Source organism: Nannospalax galili, unplaced genomic scaffold (assembly GCF_000622305.1).
Source record: "Nannospalax galili isolate Female #2095 unplaced genomic scaffold, S.galili_v1.0 scaffold323, whole genome shotgun sequence".
Classification (NCBI taxonomy): Eukaryota; Metazoa; Chordata; class Mammalia; order Rodentia; family Spalacidae; genus Nannospalax; species Nannospalax galili.
The window spans coordinates 1,845,869-1,861,031 of NW_008350329.1; the positions used below are offsets into that span (position 1 = coordinate 1,845,869).

The 15,163-nt window shown below is 40.0% G+C and overlaps 1 protein-coding gene and 1 pseudogene across 1 annotated transcript; both read left to right on the forward strand.

The window, feature by feature from the left end:
- Positions 1 to 489: 489 nt before the first annotated feature.
- On the forward strand, positions 490 to 9,158 carry LOC103745629 (signal transducer CD24-like). Its single transcript, XM_008847580.1, is given in 3 exon segments — positions 490 to 514; positions 1,602 to 1,661; positions 8,878 to 9,158. Coding segments are annotated over 3 exon segments (366 nt in total).
- Positions 9,159 to 12,929: 3,771 nt separating this feature from the next.
- On the forward strand, positions 12,930 to 13,508 carry LOC103745630 (annotated as a pseudogene).
- Positions 13,509 to 15,163: the final 1,655 nt, after the last annotated feature.

Here is a 15,163-nt window from a genome sequence, read left to right on the forward strand (position 1 = left end):
ACCTGGTTATGTCACTCCTTGGCATGTATCAAAAGGGCTGATCCTACTGCATAAATACTTATACATTCATGTTTGTTGCTGCTGTTTTCACAATAGCTAAGAGATGGAAGCAACCTAAGTGTCCCTCAACTGATGAGTGGATAATGAAAATGTCGTTCATTTATACAATGGAGAGTTTTACTCAGCAGTAAAGAAAGATGAAATCATGAAATTTGCGGGTAAATGGATAGAACTAGAAACTGTTATACTAAGTGAAGTAACACAGACTCAGAAAACAAATCAACATATGTTCTCCCTCATATGTGGATCCTAGAACCCAACCCTGATAAGTATGTATCCAGACATAACTACAGGAACCAGGATAATGGAAAGTAAACAGGGAGGTTAAGGAAAAGAAATAACTTGTAAGAGAAGAACAGTAGGAAACAGGCCTTAATAAGGGAGATATGGATAAAAATTGGGTAGTTTAAGGGAGGAACCTAGGGGATAATGGGAAAGCAGGCATTCAGGAGAGGTAAGACCACAGGAGAAGGGTATTAGTAAGGGAGAAAGGGGGGAAATGGGGGCACCTTAAGTGGGAAAATCATGATGGATGGGTGAGACAATATGAGAGATAAGCAATGCCTAGCTAGTTTTGAAAACCAGAGGGAACCATATTACTCCTATAACTACTGACAAATTATACATAGCAGATCAAGAAATATATGTCTAGGTAAGGTTTATCTGAGAACAACTGGTCTTTGCCCAAGATTTATGTACATGACACATAATAATTAAAAATACCAGACTGGTGGAACTAACCTTCTTGGTGTTTAACAGACATACTTTGAGGTCTATAATAATTTGGTCAGAGGGACATAAAGGACAGTTTTTGCTCTTTGCCCTCCAAGGTCGACTAGTTCCAGGGGTCTCTGAGCATCTCTCAAAATGTCCTGTAATTGTGGTGGGTCACCTGTCCTCTTGATCAAGGAGGCCAAGGAGACCTCATCAGATGGACTTGAACCAGTGTCCAGTCTACAAAGAGGAGGGTCAACACAGAGGAATCATTTCCTCCATGCTTCCATGTGAAGTCAACCACGGTTGAGCAGGACCTTTGACTTATCTTCACATAGGCAGGAACTTGTAAAAGAAAGGAGCCAGGGCCTCCTCCCAAGCCCATGTGACCCCTGAGGAACAGATCCTCAAATGGCCTTAAGAGTAAAAATAAATTGGTTTTATCTGGACCAACTGTATGGCCTTAAACACCCAAAAGGAAAGTGTAACCAAAGATTAAATGGACTGTTGGGAGCTATTATTCCATTATGTACATTGAGCTGTGGCAGGCTTGTTTACTGAGTTTGTGTTTTGCACACCAGTACTTAATCTGCCAAGTCAGGAGGAATGTGTTTATATGGTGGAGCTCACAAAACAAGTATTTGACCGCTCCTTGACCCTCAGATACAGGTGGGAAAAACAGCTGTTGAAACTAATTGAGTTCTTCTGTATAAAAAGGCAAAGCTGAAATAAATAAAATAAACCAGGGCTGCAGTCTCTACTGACAGCCCTCCCAAGTATCTTTTCTGTCTCTTGTTTTTTCTTTCAATCCTCACTCCCCCTTTCAGGTACTGTCCGTTTTGGCCGGCTAGTACCGGCAAGTGGCGCCCAGAACAGGGGCCTGAAAAGTAGGGGAAAAAGTGAAGGACACTGCTGGAGAAATTAAGTGAGTGCACTCGGTAAGATTGGGGAGTGGTGAGTATTTATCTTGGGAGAAGATGGGACAAGGAAACAGTCGCTCAGTTTTTGTAAGGAATATGCTTGTGGCCTGAGGAGCAAAGGCTGAGACTAAGGAGAATCCAATAAAGGTAGGCTGGGATAAAAGTGAAACCAAACCTTCCACTCCACCAGAGCCAGTTCCATTAGCCTCATCACCCTTTTATGAGAACCTCAAGAGGGATCTCTTGACCCTGAGAATGAGTCTGCCCTAGGAGAGGAGATGGTTGAGTATGATCAGGAGACGTGTCCACCTCTAATTGCTTTGCCTGAGAAATCTAACTATCACTGGGAAATTGAGCAGTTAAGGGCAGAGTTAGAGGCTGTGAAGAAGGAAATGTTAAAGAGAAAAGAATTAGGACCACCCCAACACCCTCTATCATGATAGGAGATCCTCCTCCTCTGAGGCCACTGAAGGCTGTTGCACCTCCCATGATTGCCTTGGCTCAGGAGCCTTCGGCAGGAATCTGGTCCCTGCTTAGAACTGTGCAGTCCCCGCTACAACAGGCCATTGGGGCCACGGTAGAGCGAGGAGAGTCAGTACGTGGATTTCAGGTCTTCCCAGTTTCTGAGCAAGTTGATCAGCAGGGCAACAGGGTGCGGTCTCATGCACCTGTGCCTTTTAAGCAGCTTAAGGAACTAAGGACTGCTTGTGCTCAGTATGGTCCTACTGCCTCTTTTACCCAGACCATGTTGGTGTTTACTAATGGTTCTTCTAACGGACATGCAGCTTATGTGATTTATGGGCAAAGTTATTCTTTTCAAACTTCCCCTGCTTCAGCACAGGTAGTGGAACTTCGTGTTGTAGCTGCAGTGTTCCAGCTTCTGGCCTCAACACCCTTCAATCTCTATACAGATAGTCATTATGTAGCTTGAGCTCTACAGGAAATTGAAACAGTATCTTTTATTGAAATGAGGAATTTTTGAATTTGTTTGCTGTTAAGACAAGAGCAAAATAGTATTAAATCTAGAAAATATCCTTGCTATATAGGACATCTCAGAGTGCATAGTGGTCTTCCTGGGCCATTAGCTTTGGGGAATGCCTTGGCGGATAAAGCCACTCAGCTTATAGGATTGACTCAGGTAGAGCAAGCTACAAATTCTCATGCCATTCATCACCAAAATAGCCAAAGTTTGAGAAAACAATTTCATATTACTAAGGAAGCTACAAGACAAATTGTGCGACAATGCTCATCTTGTCCTCCAACACAAATTGTTCCTCATTATGGGGTTAATCCCAGAGGGCTGAAGCCTAACCAATTGTGGCAAATGGACATTACTCATGTTGCAGATTTTGGCAGGCAAAGGTGTGTACATGTTACAATAGATACCTTTTCTGGCTTTATTATGGCTACTGCACAAACAGGGGAAGCCACAAAAAATGTTATAACTCATTGCTTGACTTGCTTTTCCATAGCTGGGATCCCTAATGTTATAAAAACAGATAATGGCTCTGTCTATACCAGTCAGGGGTTCCAGCGTTTCTGTTTGCAATTGGGCATTGAGCATAGAACTGGGATACCGTATAACCCACAAGGACAAGGTATAGTGGAAAGAGCACATGGCACTTTCAAAGCACAATTACAAAAAATAAAAAATGGGGAGTTATATCCCCAGACACAAAGTAATCTTTTACATCATACTTTTTTCATTTTAAAGTTTTTGAATTTGGATAAAAATGACCGCTCTGTGGCAGATAGAATGTGGCACCCTCAGTCATAGGATACCTATGCCCAAGTCAGGTGGAAGGATCCTTTAACTGGACAATGGAATGACCCTGATGCTGTATTGATATGGGGAAGAGGGCATGTTCGTGTTTTTCCACAGGACGTGGATGGAGCCAGGTGGCTGCCGGAAAGGCTGGTGAGGTTCGCCAGATGAGTGCCAAAGAAAAAGAAGCAGAAAAGAATGATGAGGAGGCAAATGTGGCTGATGATGATGTTCCCGCAAGTGATCTTGGCTGAGTTATACTGGACTTATGTTCCTGATCCACAATATTGCACCCCACAATATGGGAGGAAAAAGAGATAGTAGTGACTGTGAATGACTCTTGGTTAATTGCTCAGCCTGCTTCAAAACACCTGATGATGCAAGTGGCGATGAATTTTTATTATTTTGGATTGGGAAGTGGGTTGCCTATTTGTTTTGTTAAAAATAATAAGTCCGGGTGTGTACAAGTAGATGACTGTGTGCTTGTGGGACAAAGTAGATATTGTACCAATGTCAAAGTGTTATTGCCAAGAGATAATAGAAAAAAAAAATTTCTCTGCATTTCCACCCGGTAAGCAGCGGCAGATATTCTAAAAAGGTTGAGAGCCACCTTACCATCGTGGTCCTCTATCACTTCCATTGTGTATGGTTTAGTGGGACTTGGCATGCTTTTCCTCCTGTCTTTGTTTTCATCTAGTGGCAGTAAAGTTATTTATGAATTCCTGTGGCAAGTCAAGGCTGCTGTGCATGATATGAGATTGCGCTTCCTCCCCTAACAGAGGCCGGAAGTCAAAGACGGGTAAGATCTTCTGGGAGAAAGTCAACCTAAGACAGGGCGTAGCTGATGGAAGCTATGTGCTGATGACGGGTAAGGCTTTGCTCTAGCAGAAGATGACCTAAGACATGCACGGTCCTTCTGTCGTAGATATAGTGTAATCTGGGGCTATAAAAAATAAAGGACGGGGAGATGTTGGGAGCTATTAATCTGTTATGTACATTGAGCTGTGGCAGGCTTGTTTACTGAGTTTGTGTTTTGCACACCAGTACCTAATCTGCCAAGTCAGGAGGAATGTGTTTATATGGTGGAGCTCACAAAACAAGTATTTGACCACTCCTTGACCCTCAGATACAGGTGGGAAAAACAGCTGTTGAAATTAATTGAGTTAAGATCTCTGATGTTCTTCTGTATAAAAAGGCAGAGCTAAAATAAACCGGGGCTGCAGTCTCTACTGACAATCCTCCCAAGTATCTTTCTCTGTCTCTTGTTTTTCTTTCATCCTCACTCCCCCTTTCAGGTGCTGTTAAAGTATAACCAAAGACTAAAGTGATCAGTATATTTATTTAAAAGTCCATGTGTATAGCTAAAGGTTACATGACAAGAAACAATGCCAGATAGGAGATATTTTCCTTTGAGTTCTTGGCCAGGGTGGCCTAAGAGACTCCCAGATAGTAACCCAGCATAGAACTGGGAAAATGAACAGCAGACCCCAATCTTATCGAAAGGAATATTGACAACTGATTACTGCTAGATGAGGAACAGCTAACCCTCCTTAAACAAAGACCTCTAGATATGCTGACTAGACTCACCAGAAGGGCAAGTAGTGGGGAATGGCTTGGGGTGCTGACAACACAGCAGACAGTAGCAGGGATATCAGAGTATAATGGCTCTAGTCAGGGGAGGGAGGTTATGGGAGGGTGCTACCTGGGAAGTAGGTATATAAATAAATAGAAAAAAGAAAACAAAAAAAAATTCTTCAAAGCATAAAAATTTGCTCCTTAATAATTAGTAGATAAAACGACTGACTAGTAATAATTAGATATATAGAGATTAAAAACACATGTGCATCTTAGAGTCAATTGTGTTAAAAATGAATTTTTCTGTATGAAACTGTGTATTTCAATAATGAAATGGAGATCTTTTTTAAAGGTTAAAACTTCATTTAATTTTACATCTTAAAGGGTTTATACTGAGTACAATATTGTATAACTGTATTAATTCAACTGTAAACCTAAAATTTTACAGCCAATCTTGAAACAGATGCATCTTAGCTCTGGAAACTGTTATTGAATATGTCAATGCTGTTGTAATTAAATGCTTCTTCTAATTATATGATTATTAAATAAATAATTAAAAAATGGCCATCCTACCAAAAGACATTTATAGATTCAGTACAATACCAATCAAAATCTCCATGACATATTTCACAGAACTAGGAAAAAAAATCCTAAAATTCATATGGCAGCACATTTGAATAACCAAAGCAACCCTGAGCACAAAGAGCAATGCTGCGGGGATTTCTACACCAGATCTCAAGCTATAGTACAGAGTTTTAGTCATTAAAAACAGCATGATACTGGCACAAAAATAGACAGATCAATGATACATAATTGAAGACCCAAACATGAGTGCCCACAATTTCAGCCACCTGATATTTGACAATGGTGTCAAGAACACACACTGGAGGAAAGACAGCATCTTCAACAAATGATGCTGTTGAAACTGGATCTCCATTTGTAAAAGAATGCAACTAGACCCTATCCTTCACCTTGCACAAAAGTCAACTCCAAATGGATCAAAGACTTCATTGTGAAACTTGAAATTCTAAAACTGTTAGAAGGAAACATTGGCGGTAACCTACAAGACATATGTATAGGATAGGATTTTCTAAATTGGACATCAGTTGCTCAGGAATTAAGGTCAGCAACAAGTGGGACCTCATTAAACTAAAAAAGCTTCTGTACAGCAAAAGAATCAACCAAGAACGTGAAGAGAAAAACCCACAGAGTGGGAAAAAAATCTTCACCAGTGACACATCTGACAGAAGTTTAACATTCATAATATATAAAGAAATTTAAAAAAATGACTAAAGAAAACAAATGACCCAATTTAAAGATAGGTTATCGATCTAAACTGAGAGTTCTCAAAAGAAGAAATAAAGATGGCTAAGAAACATCTTAGAAAGTGTTCAACATTGTTAGTAGTTAGGGAAATGCAAATTAAAACCACCTTAAGATTTCATCTTATCACAGTCATACTGGCTATAAGATCAAGAGCACAAACAATACCAAATGCTGGCGAGGATGTGGAGAAAGGGGAACACTCATTCACTGCCTATGGGGTTGCAAATTCATGCAACCCCTATGTAAAGCAGTGTGGAGAACTCTTAAAAAAACAAAAAGTGAACCTACCATGTACCCAAAAGGACTCATCCTATTGCAGAGATACCTGTGTAACCATGTTTGTTGCTGCTCTTTTCACAATGGGTAAAAGATGGAAACAATGTAAGTGCCCCTCAACTGACCAGTAGATAACAAAAATGTGATACATTTACACAATGGAGTCCTACTCAATGATAAAGAAAGATGAAATAATAAAATCTGCAGGTAAATGGATGGGACTGGAAACTGGTATACTAAGTGAAGTAACACAAACTCAGAAAGAAGATGTGTTCTCCTTTATTTGTGAATACAAGCACAAAATCCTTATATGTGAGTATATATCCTGATGTTACTGTAGAAACCAGGAAAATGGAAGGGAACCAGGGAGTTAAAGGGAAAGAAGGAACCCAAGAGAGAACAGTAGGAGACAGGTGTTATTAAAGGAGAAATGAGTAAAGTGGGTATAGTTAAATGGAAGGGGAGAGGGAAGGATATACAAAGAACTATGGTGATAAAGGGGAGGAAGGAGATCAAGAAAGGTGGGACCATAGCAGTTAGGAACCATCAATTTAAATGGAGAGGGCAGGGAGGGAGGATAAGACAGATTGAGAGAGAGAGAGAGTGGAGAGATAAATAATGCCTATATAGTATAAAAAAACCCAGAGGGAATAGTATTAGTCCAAAACCTACTGAAAACTACACATGCAATATCTGTACATGAGTCCGTGTGTACAGCTGAAGTCTTCATAACAAGAAACAGTGACAGAGGAGAAACCTTCCTTTGAACTCTTGGCCAAGGTAGTGCAAGAGACTCCCAAATTTACACAAGCTATTGCCATAGTCCTTGATTGCCTCCCAGAACTTGAATGTAAGTCCCTATTGTTGAGGACAGGACATACTTTGGACCCAGGATTTGGAGCAATGGAGTTGGAACTGACCTAGAAACCACTTCCCGTGAAGGCTAGCTCTCATAGCTTTGGAGAGCACTACACAAGCTGGCAAGGGAGACCATCAATCGATAGTTCAACCTCAGCTTCAAGGCCTAAAAATCACATCAATGACTAGCAGAGTAAAGTACACTGGTGCAGTAGTGGCACTTCTGTCTTGGGGGGTAATCAACAGCTACCTAATTGGACTTAAAGTCCACTCAATGCAAGGAAACTCATGTGTGGCACTATAAACCTAGCAAAATACACATAGCTGGAGAGGTTATAGATCTTAGAGAAAACCCCAAAGCTTTCATATCCCTAGACAAATGTAATTTCTTATTATGTGCAAAATATTGATCCATAAATTTACAGACAAGTATCCTAGTCACCACCCATCAAAGAAGCTTCTTTTTCAACAGAGATTATTACAGAGTTCCACAACTGGTCACACACAGAGATTGTCTGTGACTTGGCTAAACCTAAGTGGCACATCTATGATGCAACCTCTACACCTAAGGCTCACAGAACATAGAACAAGGGATGAACAGAACACTAATGCATCTTTCAATTCTCATGAATGAAGCTCCCTCATGCAACAGAGGGACAAGAACACAAAAGGTCACAAATGGCTAAATCATAGCAAATAAGAGTGTAAAATGTGGGTCTTTTACAGTACTCCTATATTAAAATCCACCCACCCAGGGCTCAGGGCCCATTGAGGAAGAGGGGCGGAAAGAGTGTAAGAGTCAGGGAGGAGTTACATGATCATGCAGAAATACAGTCTTACAGGCTCCCGAGACTCTTCTCATAGAAACCTGTAGCAATGGTGTTAGCATGCACATGACCCATGCAAACTCAAGCAAAATCCCAGCACAGAAGTGGAGAAATGGACAGCAGTCTCCAATCTAAGTTGAAGAATTTTTGGCAGGTGATAGCTACTGGGTGAGAAAGAGCTGATTTTCTTAAAAGAAGAAACTCTAGATCGACTGACTAGATCTCAGTGGATGAACTTGCACTGAGGGACATCTAGGGACATTAACTTGACATGATAGGCCTTAACAAAAATGACTTGAATATATGAATTCCAGTGGGTGGGGGGCTATGGAAGGGGGACAATGGGGAAGGAGGTGTAAAGATGATTAAGATGTTCTATATGAAATACACAAAAATTCAATAAAAATTATAAAAAGTCTTGGAATAATGGAAAACCTTAAGACATCAAAGAAAATCATTTAAGAAGATAGTGGAAGATGGATAGAGCACCCACGCTCATGTATTGGTAGGATTAATGTTGTGAAAACTGACCTTGTCTCTTCCTGTGCAAACTAAGCCAATCTCCATGCACCAAGCATCCAGAGTCTAGCCACCATCTCAGACATAGGCAGAGCGAAGGTGGCCAGGCTGGGACTGGGGTTGCTGCCGCTGGACCTGCTCCTACCCACACAGATTTATTCCAACCAAATGTCTGTTGCAGCACCTTCAATTAGCTCATCTCAGAATACCTCTGCTGTCCCAAATCCAACTAATGCCATTGGGTAAGGCAGCAATGCTCTGCAGTCATCAGCTGGTCTCCTTGTGGTGTCACTTTCTCTTCTGCATCTCTACTGTTAGAGACTCAGGCCAAGCAACATCTCTACTTATCTGCTAGGCCCATTCCAAATAGCAACTACAAGTCCAATGTGGCAAGGAAGAAACAGGTCTGCATCAATCTACTATGACCACACCGTATTGTATTGAAACAGAAAACGCTGAGAATTCCAAATTTAATTGGTTTTTAAGGACACATGAAGGGTTTGACAGATGATGAATGCCAGTATTAAATCTGTTGGAGTTTTATGTACAAGATGAAGATAGATAACATTCAAAATTACCATGATTTCCTTGAATGTGGCTTAAGAAATATGGACAGTTAAAACTGTCTTGAAATCAGGCATAGGTTTTATCTAGAGATAAGGATGGAATGTGTAATGGAGATTCAGTTTTCATTTGGTTTGTTCAACCTACAAGGCCATAAAACCAGCAATATTCCAAAAGCTTCCATGATCCTCTTTATGTATACATTTGAAGGAACTACCAGATGATAGTATAAATCCTCCATGTATTGTTTAAGCATTACTAATTTGACATGAAAAACCCTAGATAAAACTTCATGCTGTTAAACTGTCACTATTCTGTTTGTAATTGAACATTTTTATACCCCCCTCCCCGCCGCCACTCTGTGGCTTTAGTCTTGACATTATATTTGACCTTGATGTAGTAATTGACATGTGCCAGGCAGTGGTGGATTGGAACCCACCCCCAAATCCAGCCATCATGAATAATTCTTACTTTACAAAATCAAATGGTGGCCGTTTTCCATCACCCGCTTTAAGTCAACAAGAGTGCCAGATTCTTTCAGCCAGGCTGGCTCCACGGAGTAGAACTTCATTGACCTGGACTAATTTCAGAGTACTGCTTCTTTCCCACATATGTTGAGTACTTTTCATAACTTAAAACGTGGTCTGTTACGAAGATAAAATTAAAGATCTTGAAATTAGAAAGGCAAATATGGGAAGGAAACCGAACTGTAAATAAAGCCTTTAGGATGTGAAGACTGGAGATGAACTTGCATTAAATTCAAACAATACGCTTTCTGTAAATTTTTTTTTAAAAAGAAAAAACAAAGCAACAGACCCAAATAGCCACATTTGTATTACTTTTAATAATTATCAATTCATATTTTTAGATAGTTTGACATTGGTCCATAGCTTGAGAATGGGCTTCATTCCACAGTAAAATTTTTTCAACTGCTTTGATACACAGAAGCCTTTGAAAACAGACATTCCCTGAAAAAATAATTTGTTTGCATGGTCATACACTGATGCTTATATGTTCTGGGGTCTAATATGGCCACAGTAGTGTTAATAACCAGAGTCATTTTTTCCATCTTTAGACCTACACAGGAACAGTAGATCTCACAAATCAAAGCTGCTGTGTGTGTGAATGAAGGTTCCCTCCTGCTTCATCCCCAAATGCTGTACATCTATTTGATTCTATGCTATGTTTGTATGTTTATACTTTAATTCATAGTAACTTCTCATGTTATGGAATTGATTTGCATTGAGCACAAACTATAAGTAAAAGAAATAAATGGCTGAAAAAATATTGTGAAAATAGCCATCCTATCAAAAACAGTCTACAGAGTCAACAAAATCTCCATCAAAATTTCAATGCAGTTGAATTAAAACCACCCTAAGGTTTCACCTTACCCCAATCAGACCAGCTACGATCAAGAGAACAAATGACACAAAATGCTGGTGAGGATATGGAGAAAGGGGAACACTCATTCACTGCTGGTGGGATTGCAAACTCATGCAACCTCTATGGAAAACAGTGTGGAGAACTCTTAAAAAACTAAAAATGAACATATCATATGACCCGGTTATACCACTCATTGGCATATACCCAAAGGACTCATCCTATTATAGAGACACTTGCACAACCATGTTTGTTGTTGCTATTTTCACAATAGCTAAGAGATGGAAGCAACCTAAACATCCCTCAACTGATGAGTGGTTAACAAAAATGTGGTATATTTATGTAACGGAGTTCTATTCAGCAGTAAAGAAAGATGAAATAATGAAATTTTCAGGTAAATGGATGTATCTAGAAACTGTTACACTAAGTGAAGTAACACAGACTCTGAAAAAGAAAAGATGTATGTTCTCTCTCATTTATGGATCCTGGCACCAAATCCTTTTATAGTCCCCGTTCTTTTAATAAGATGATGCTGTACAGCAGTTCCTTCTGTGTTTACTAACTACCATCATCATGACTTCAGCTGTGCCTGCTTGCTAAACATCATCATAATTGGGCTTGTTGACGGTTGTGCTCCTTCATTAAAGGAGGGGCAAGCAGGGTTAGTGGACCCTTACTGGAGTATCCAGCCACTCTTCCTAGCCAACTGTATGTAATTTGGCCATAATCACACATGGTCTGGATTTGGGGAGGGCTAAAATATATAATATGGGGGAGACTAGGAAGAGAAGTCTTGATCCATGCTGGGTAAAGGCTTTCCAGTGTTCATACTCCCAGGTCACTCATACACCTCAGCAACCCCTCAGTCATCTCTAAGTAAGCTCAGTAAATTCATTGGTTCCCTATGAAAACTTTAATCAAACATTGGTTTGACCCTAGAACCTTTAAAGGGGATAAGCATTGCTTAGTATCCCTAGGAAAAGAATTCTCACAACAGATGGAAAAATTATTTGTTAATGTTATTATGTCTCATAATTATTAAAAAAGGAAATGAGAATGTAAAAGATGTTAAAATGATATCAGAATGGAGATATTTTCCAAAATAGAAAAATGAGAAAGCTTAAGCAAGTGATGAAGGTCTGTGTAGGTTTGCTATAATATATAAAGGATGAGACAAAAGTAATATACACATAATCCTAAATTTTCTAAGGTCATAGTTTATTCAACTAGTTTAAGGAAAAAAATATATGTCTAATTAAGGTTTATTTGAAAATGTTTGGTTTTTGCCCAAACTTTATCTACATAGCACATAGTAATTAAAAGTACCAGACTGGTGAAACTAACTTTCTTGGATGTTTAATAGCCATATTTTGAGGCCTATAGTAATCTGGTCAGAGGGACTTAAAGGACAACAGGGTTTGCTCCTTGCCCTCCAAGGTTGACTATGTTCCAGGGGACTATGGAGCATCTCTCAAAATGTCCTGTAACTGTGGTGAGTCATCTGTCCTGTTCAAGGAGGCCCACCAGATGGACTTGCACCAGTGTCCAGTCTACAAAGAGGAGGGTCAACTCAGAGGAAACATTTCCTCCATGCTTCCAAGTGAAGCCAGCCATGGTCGAGTAAGACCTTTGACTTATCTTCACATATCTTCACTGGTAAAAGAAAGGAGTCAGGGTCTCCTCCCAAGCCTATATGATCCCCCCCTAATGAACAGATCCTCCAACGGCCTGAAGAGTAAAAATAAATTGGTTTATTTAGGCTAACTGTATGGTCTTAAACACCCAAAGGGAAAGTATAACCAAAGATTAAAGTGATCAGTGTATTTCTTTAAGAGTTCAAGGGATTACAATGACACCCAATTTATATCTACATTTATAAAGGATGATGGTCAAAGGTTCAAAAAGTGAGTGGGGGCAATGTTGAATACAGGGAGACCTTAGCTTGAGATGGTGGTGGGAATGGAAAGAAACAGAACAGAGAATCTCTCTGGCTGTGGTGTGGGAAGATAGGAAAGGAGAGTTGAGAGACAGGGAGTGAGAGCCTGGACTTTATTATGTTTATAAGCTGTGGGCTTATAAATATCACCTGGCAGAGAGGGTGGTGAATACACTGAGAACTCTGTGCAGATCACACACACACACACATCCCAGCCCCGGAAGATGGGGAACTGCTTCAAATCCCCAAACTCTGATGATATCTCCCTGCTTCACTAATCTCAGTACAACCTGGCTAGCTTTGGTGAGGGGATGGAACCAGATCAGGAGCCACCACAGCCATATCAGGTGATCTTTCTGCTTAGAGCCTTTTCCCCAAGGTTACCTAGGAACAAGTTCCAGTTCCAGTCCAATGCCTAGCCAGACTCAGCTAGCAACTCAGCTGACTGAAGAGGAGTAAATTAGAATAGCTCAAAGAATAGGTCTTATACAGCATCTGCCTAAGGAGTTAATGACCCTGGAAGAGATGAATCAGAAAAAAAGATCTGAGAGTGTGTGATCTGTATGATGGACTTTGTTTATGGGGACCCAATTTGATTTCTGCCGTGCATGCACATCTATCACCTGGACTGTATAGAAGACTGGTTGATGAGATCCTTCAAATGCCCATTCTGCATGGAGCCAGTTGATGGAGCACTGCTTTCATCCTATGAGACTAATTGGGTCAGGGTCTCTCGTTTGACTTCAAGTGAACCATCATTTTTGGTGGTTTTGATCTTTTGTCTCTGAGCCCAACGAGCCAGGGATTAGGAATTAATCTCTGCACAAAATTAAATCCCATGCACAAAAGTTTCCTAAAAATTCCTGGATGGCTGCAGATGTTGAGGAAAGTACGTGTATTTTAGAAACCTGGTGGGGAAAGTAGGATGGTATTTTTATGTAAAGCTTTGACCCAGTAGGAGAAGCACTTTCCACCTAAGAAATCAGAAATGGTTCTTAGTTTATATTGAGTTGAATATTTGACTCAACACTTTTCTACAGTCAAAACAAGTTTCTTGAAGGTTCTTCATAATTGCAGTATAGAAGAAATTACCATATCATACTTAATTTGACATTTAACCAAAGTATTCATATGTTGCTTAATTTCCTGATGAGCCCTATAATGGAAAGACTTAAAGATGAATTTGAAAAAAAATTGAAATTAAGTTATCAGGGTCTATTAAATTGTTATGTATACCTTGCTTTAAAAAAAAAAGAGTTCAAGGGATTACACTTCCCAGACATTAGGCTTAAGCCCATATAAAATGTTATTTAGACAATTATTTCTCATTGATGATTTTGTTTCTAAGCACAAAGTGCTGCTCAGATGTAAGACTTCAAATCTTGGTTGCAATACTGTAGTGCACACCTGTAGCTAAGGGAGATAACCCACTATCATTCTAAAATGATGGGTCAATTTGTTTTCTCCCCTATCTAGAAGCTTTTGAGAAGGAACTGACACTGATTCTAGCCACTCCAACAGCTATCAAAATGCCTGAAAACAAATCCTGAATCCATCACTCTTGAGTCCAGCCTTGGTCAGACAAAAGAAAAAGGAGTAACCCAATAAAGGGATGCTTTTGGAAGTGCTCGTTAAGAAATCCCAGTGGACTCTGATTTGAACATTTGAAATCTGCCCTGTTCTTTTTTCTGGTTCCCTGCCTAGAACTTGTAATGCTAATTACTCTTGCCTTTACTTCTCCTCATTATACTCTATTTACCAGTCAAGGACTTTCTTTTCTCCCTACAGATAAGGGTTATGCAATTTGGGCATCTTTTAGATAGACCCACTGAAGGGGTACCCCAATTGCCTCACCCTGTGTCCCTGTTCAGCATGGAAGAAATCAGAGTGGTCTGCATCCCAATTCCCCATCATCAATTTGGGTAACCTCTTCAGAGGATGGTGTGGTAAGAATAGGAAGTAGGAATTGGCTAAGCAGTTAGGGTAAAAAGATCCCAAAGAAAAGTAGCCAGTTTCTTGGGTAAAAATCAAAATGTCCTTGGTCCTCTTAGCAACATACTCTGTTCTAAAGGCCAAAAAATGTCAAAAGTATTTGGATGTGCTTATCTAATCCCTAAAAGATTTTAGGGTTACCTCTTCAGAGGTGGGCGTGGCAGAATACCAAAAAGCCACATAAAAGAAAGAAAGAAAGAAAAAAAGAAAGAAAGAAGGGAATAAAGAAAGAGTCCACAAAGTTGTCAGAAAAAAGTAATGGAGAGATATGGGAGGTGTTGAAAGGGAGGGAGTGGGCATGGATTTGATCAAAACACCTTATATGCACATATGAAATTCTCAATAGAGTTTTTTTTTTTTGGTCCTTTTGAGACAGGGTCTCCCTGTAACTCCAGCCGCCTGGAACTCACTCTGTAGACCAGGCTGGCCTCTAACTCACAGAGGATCCACC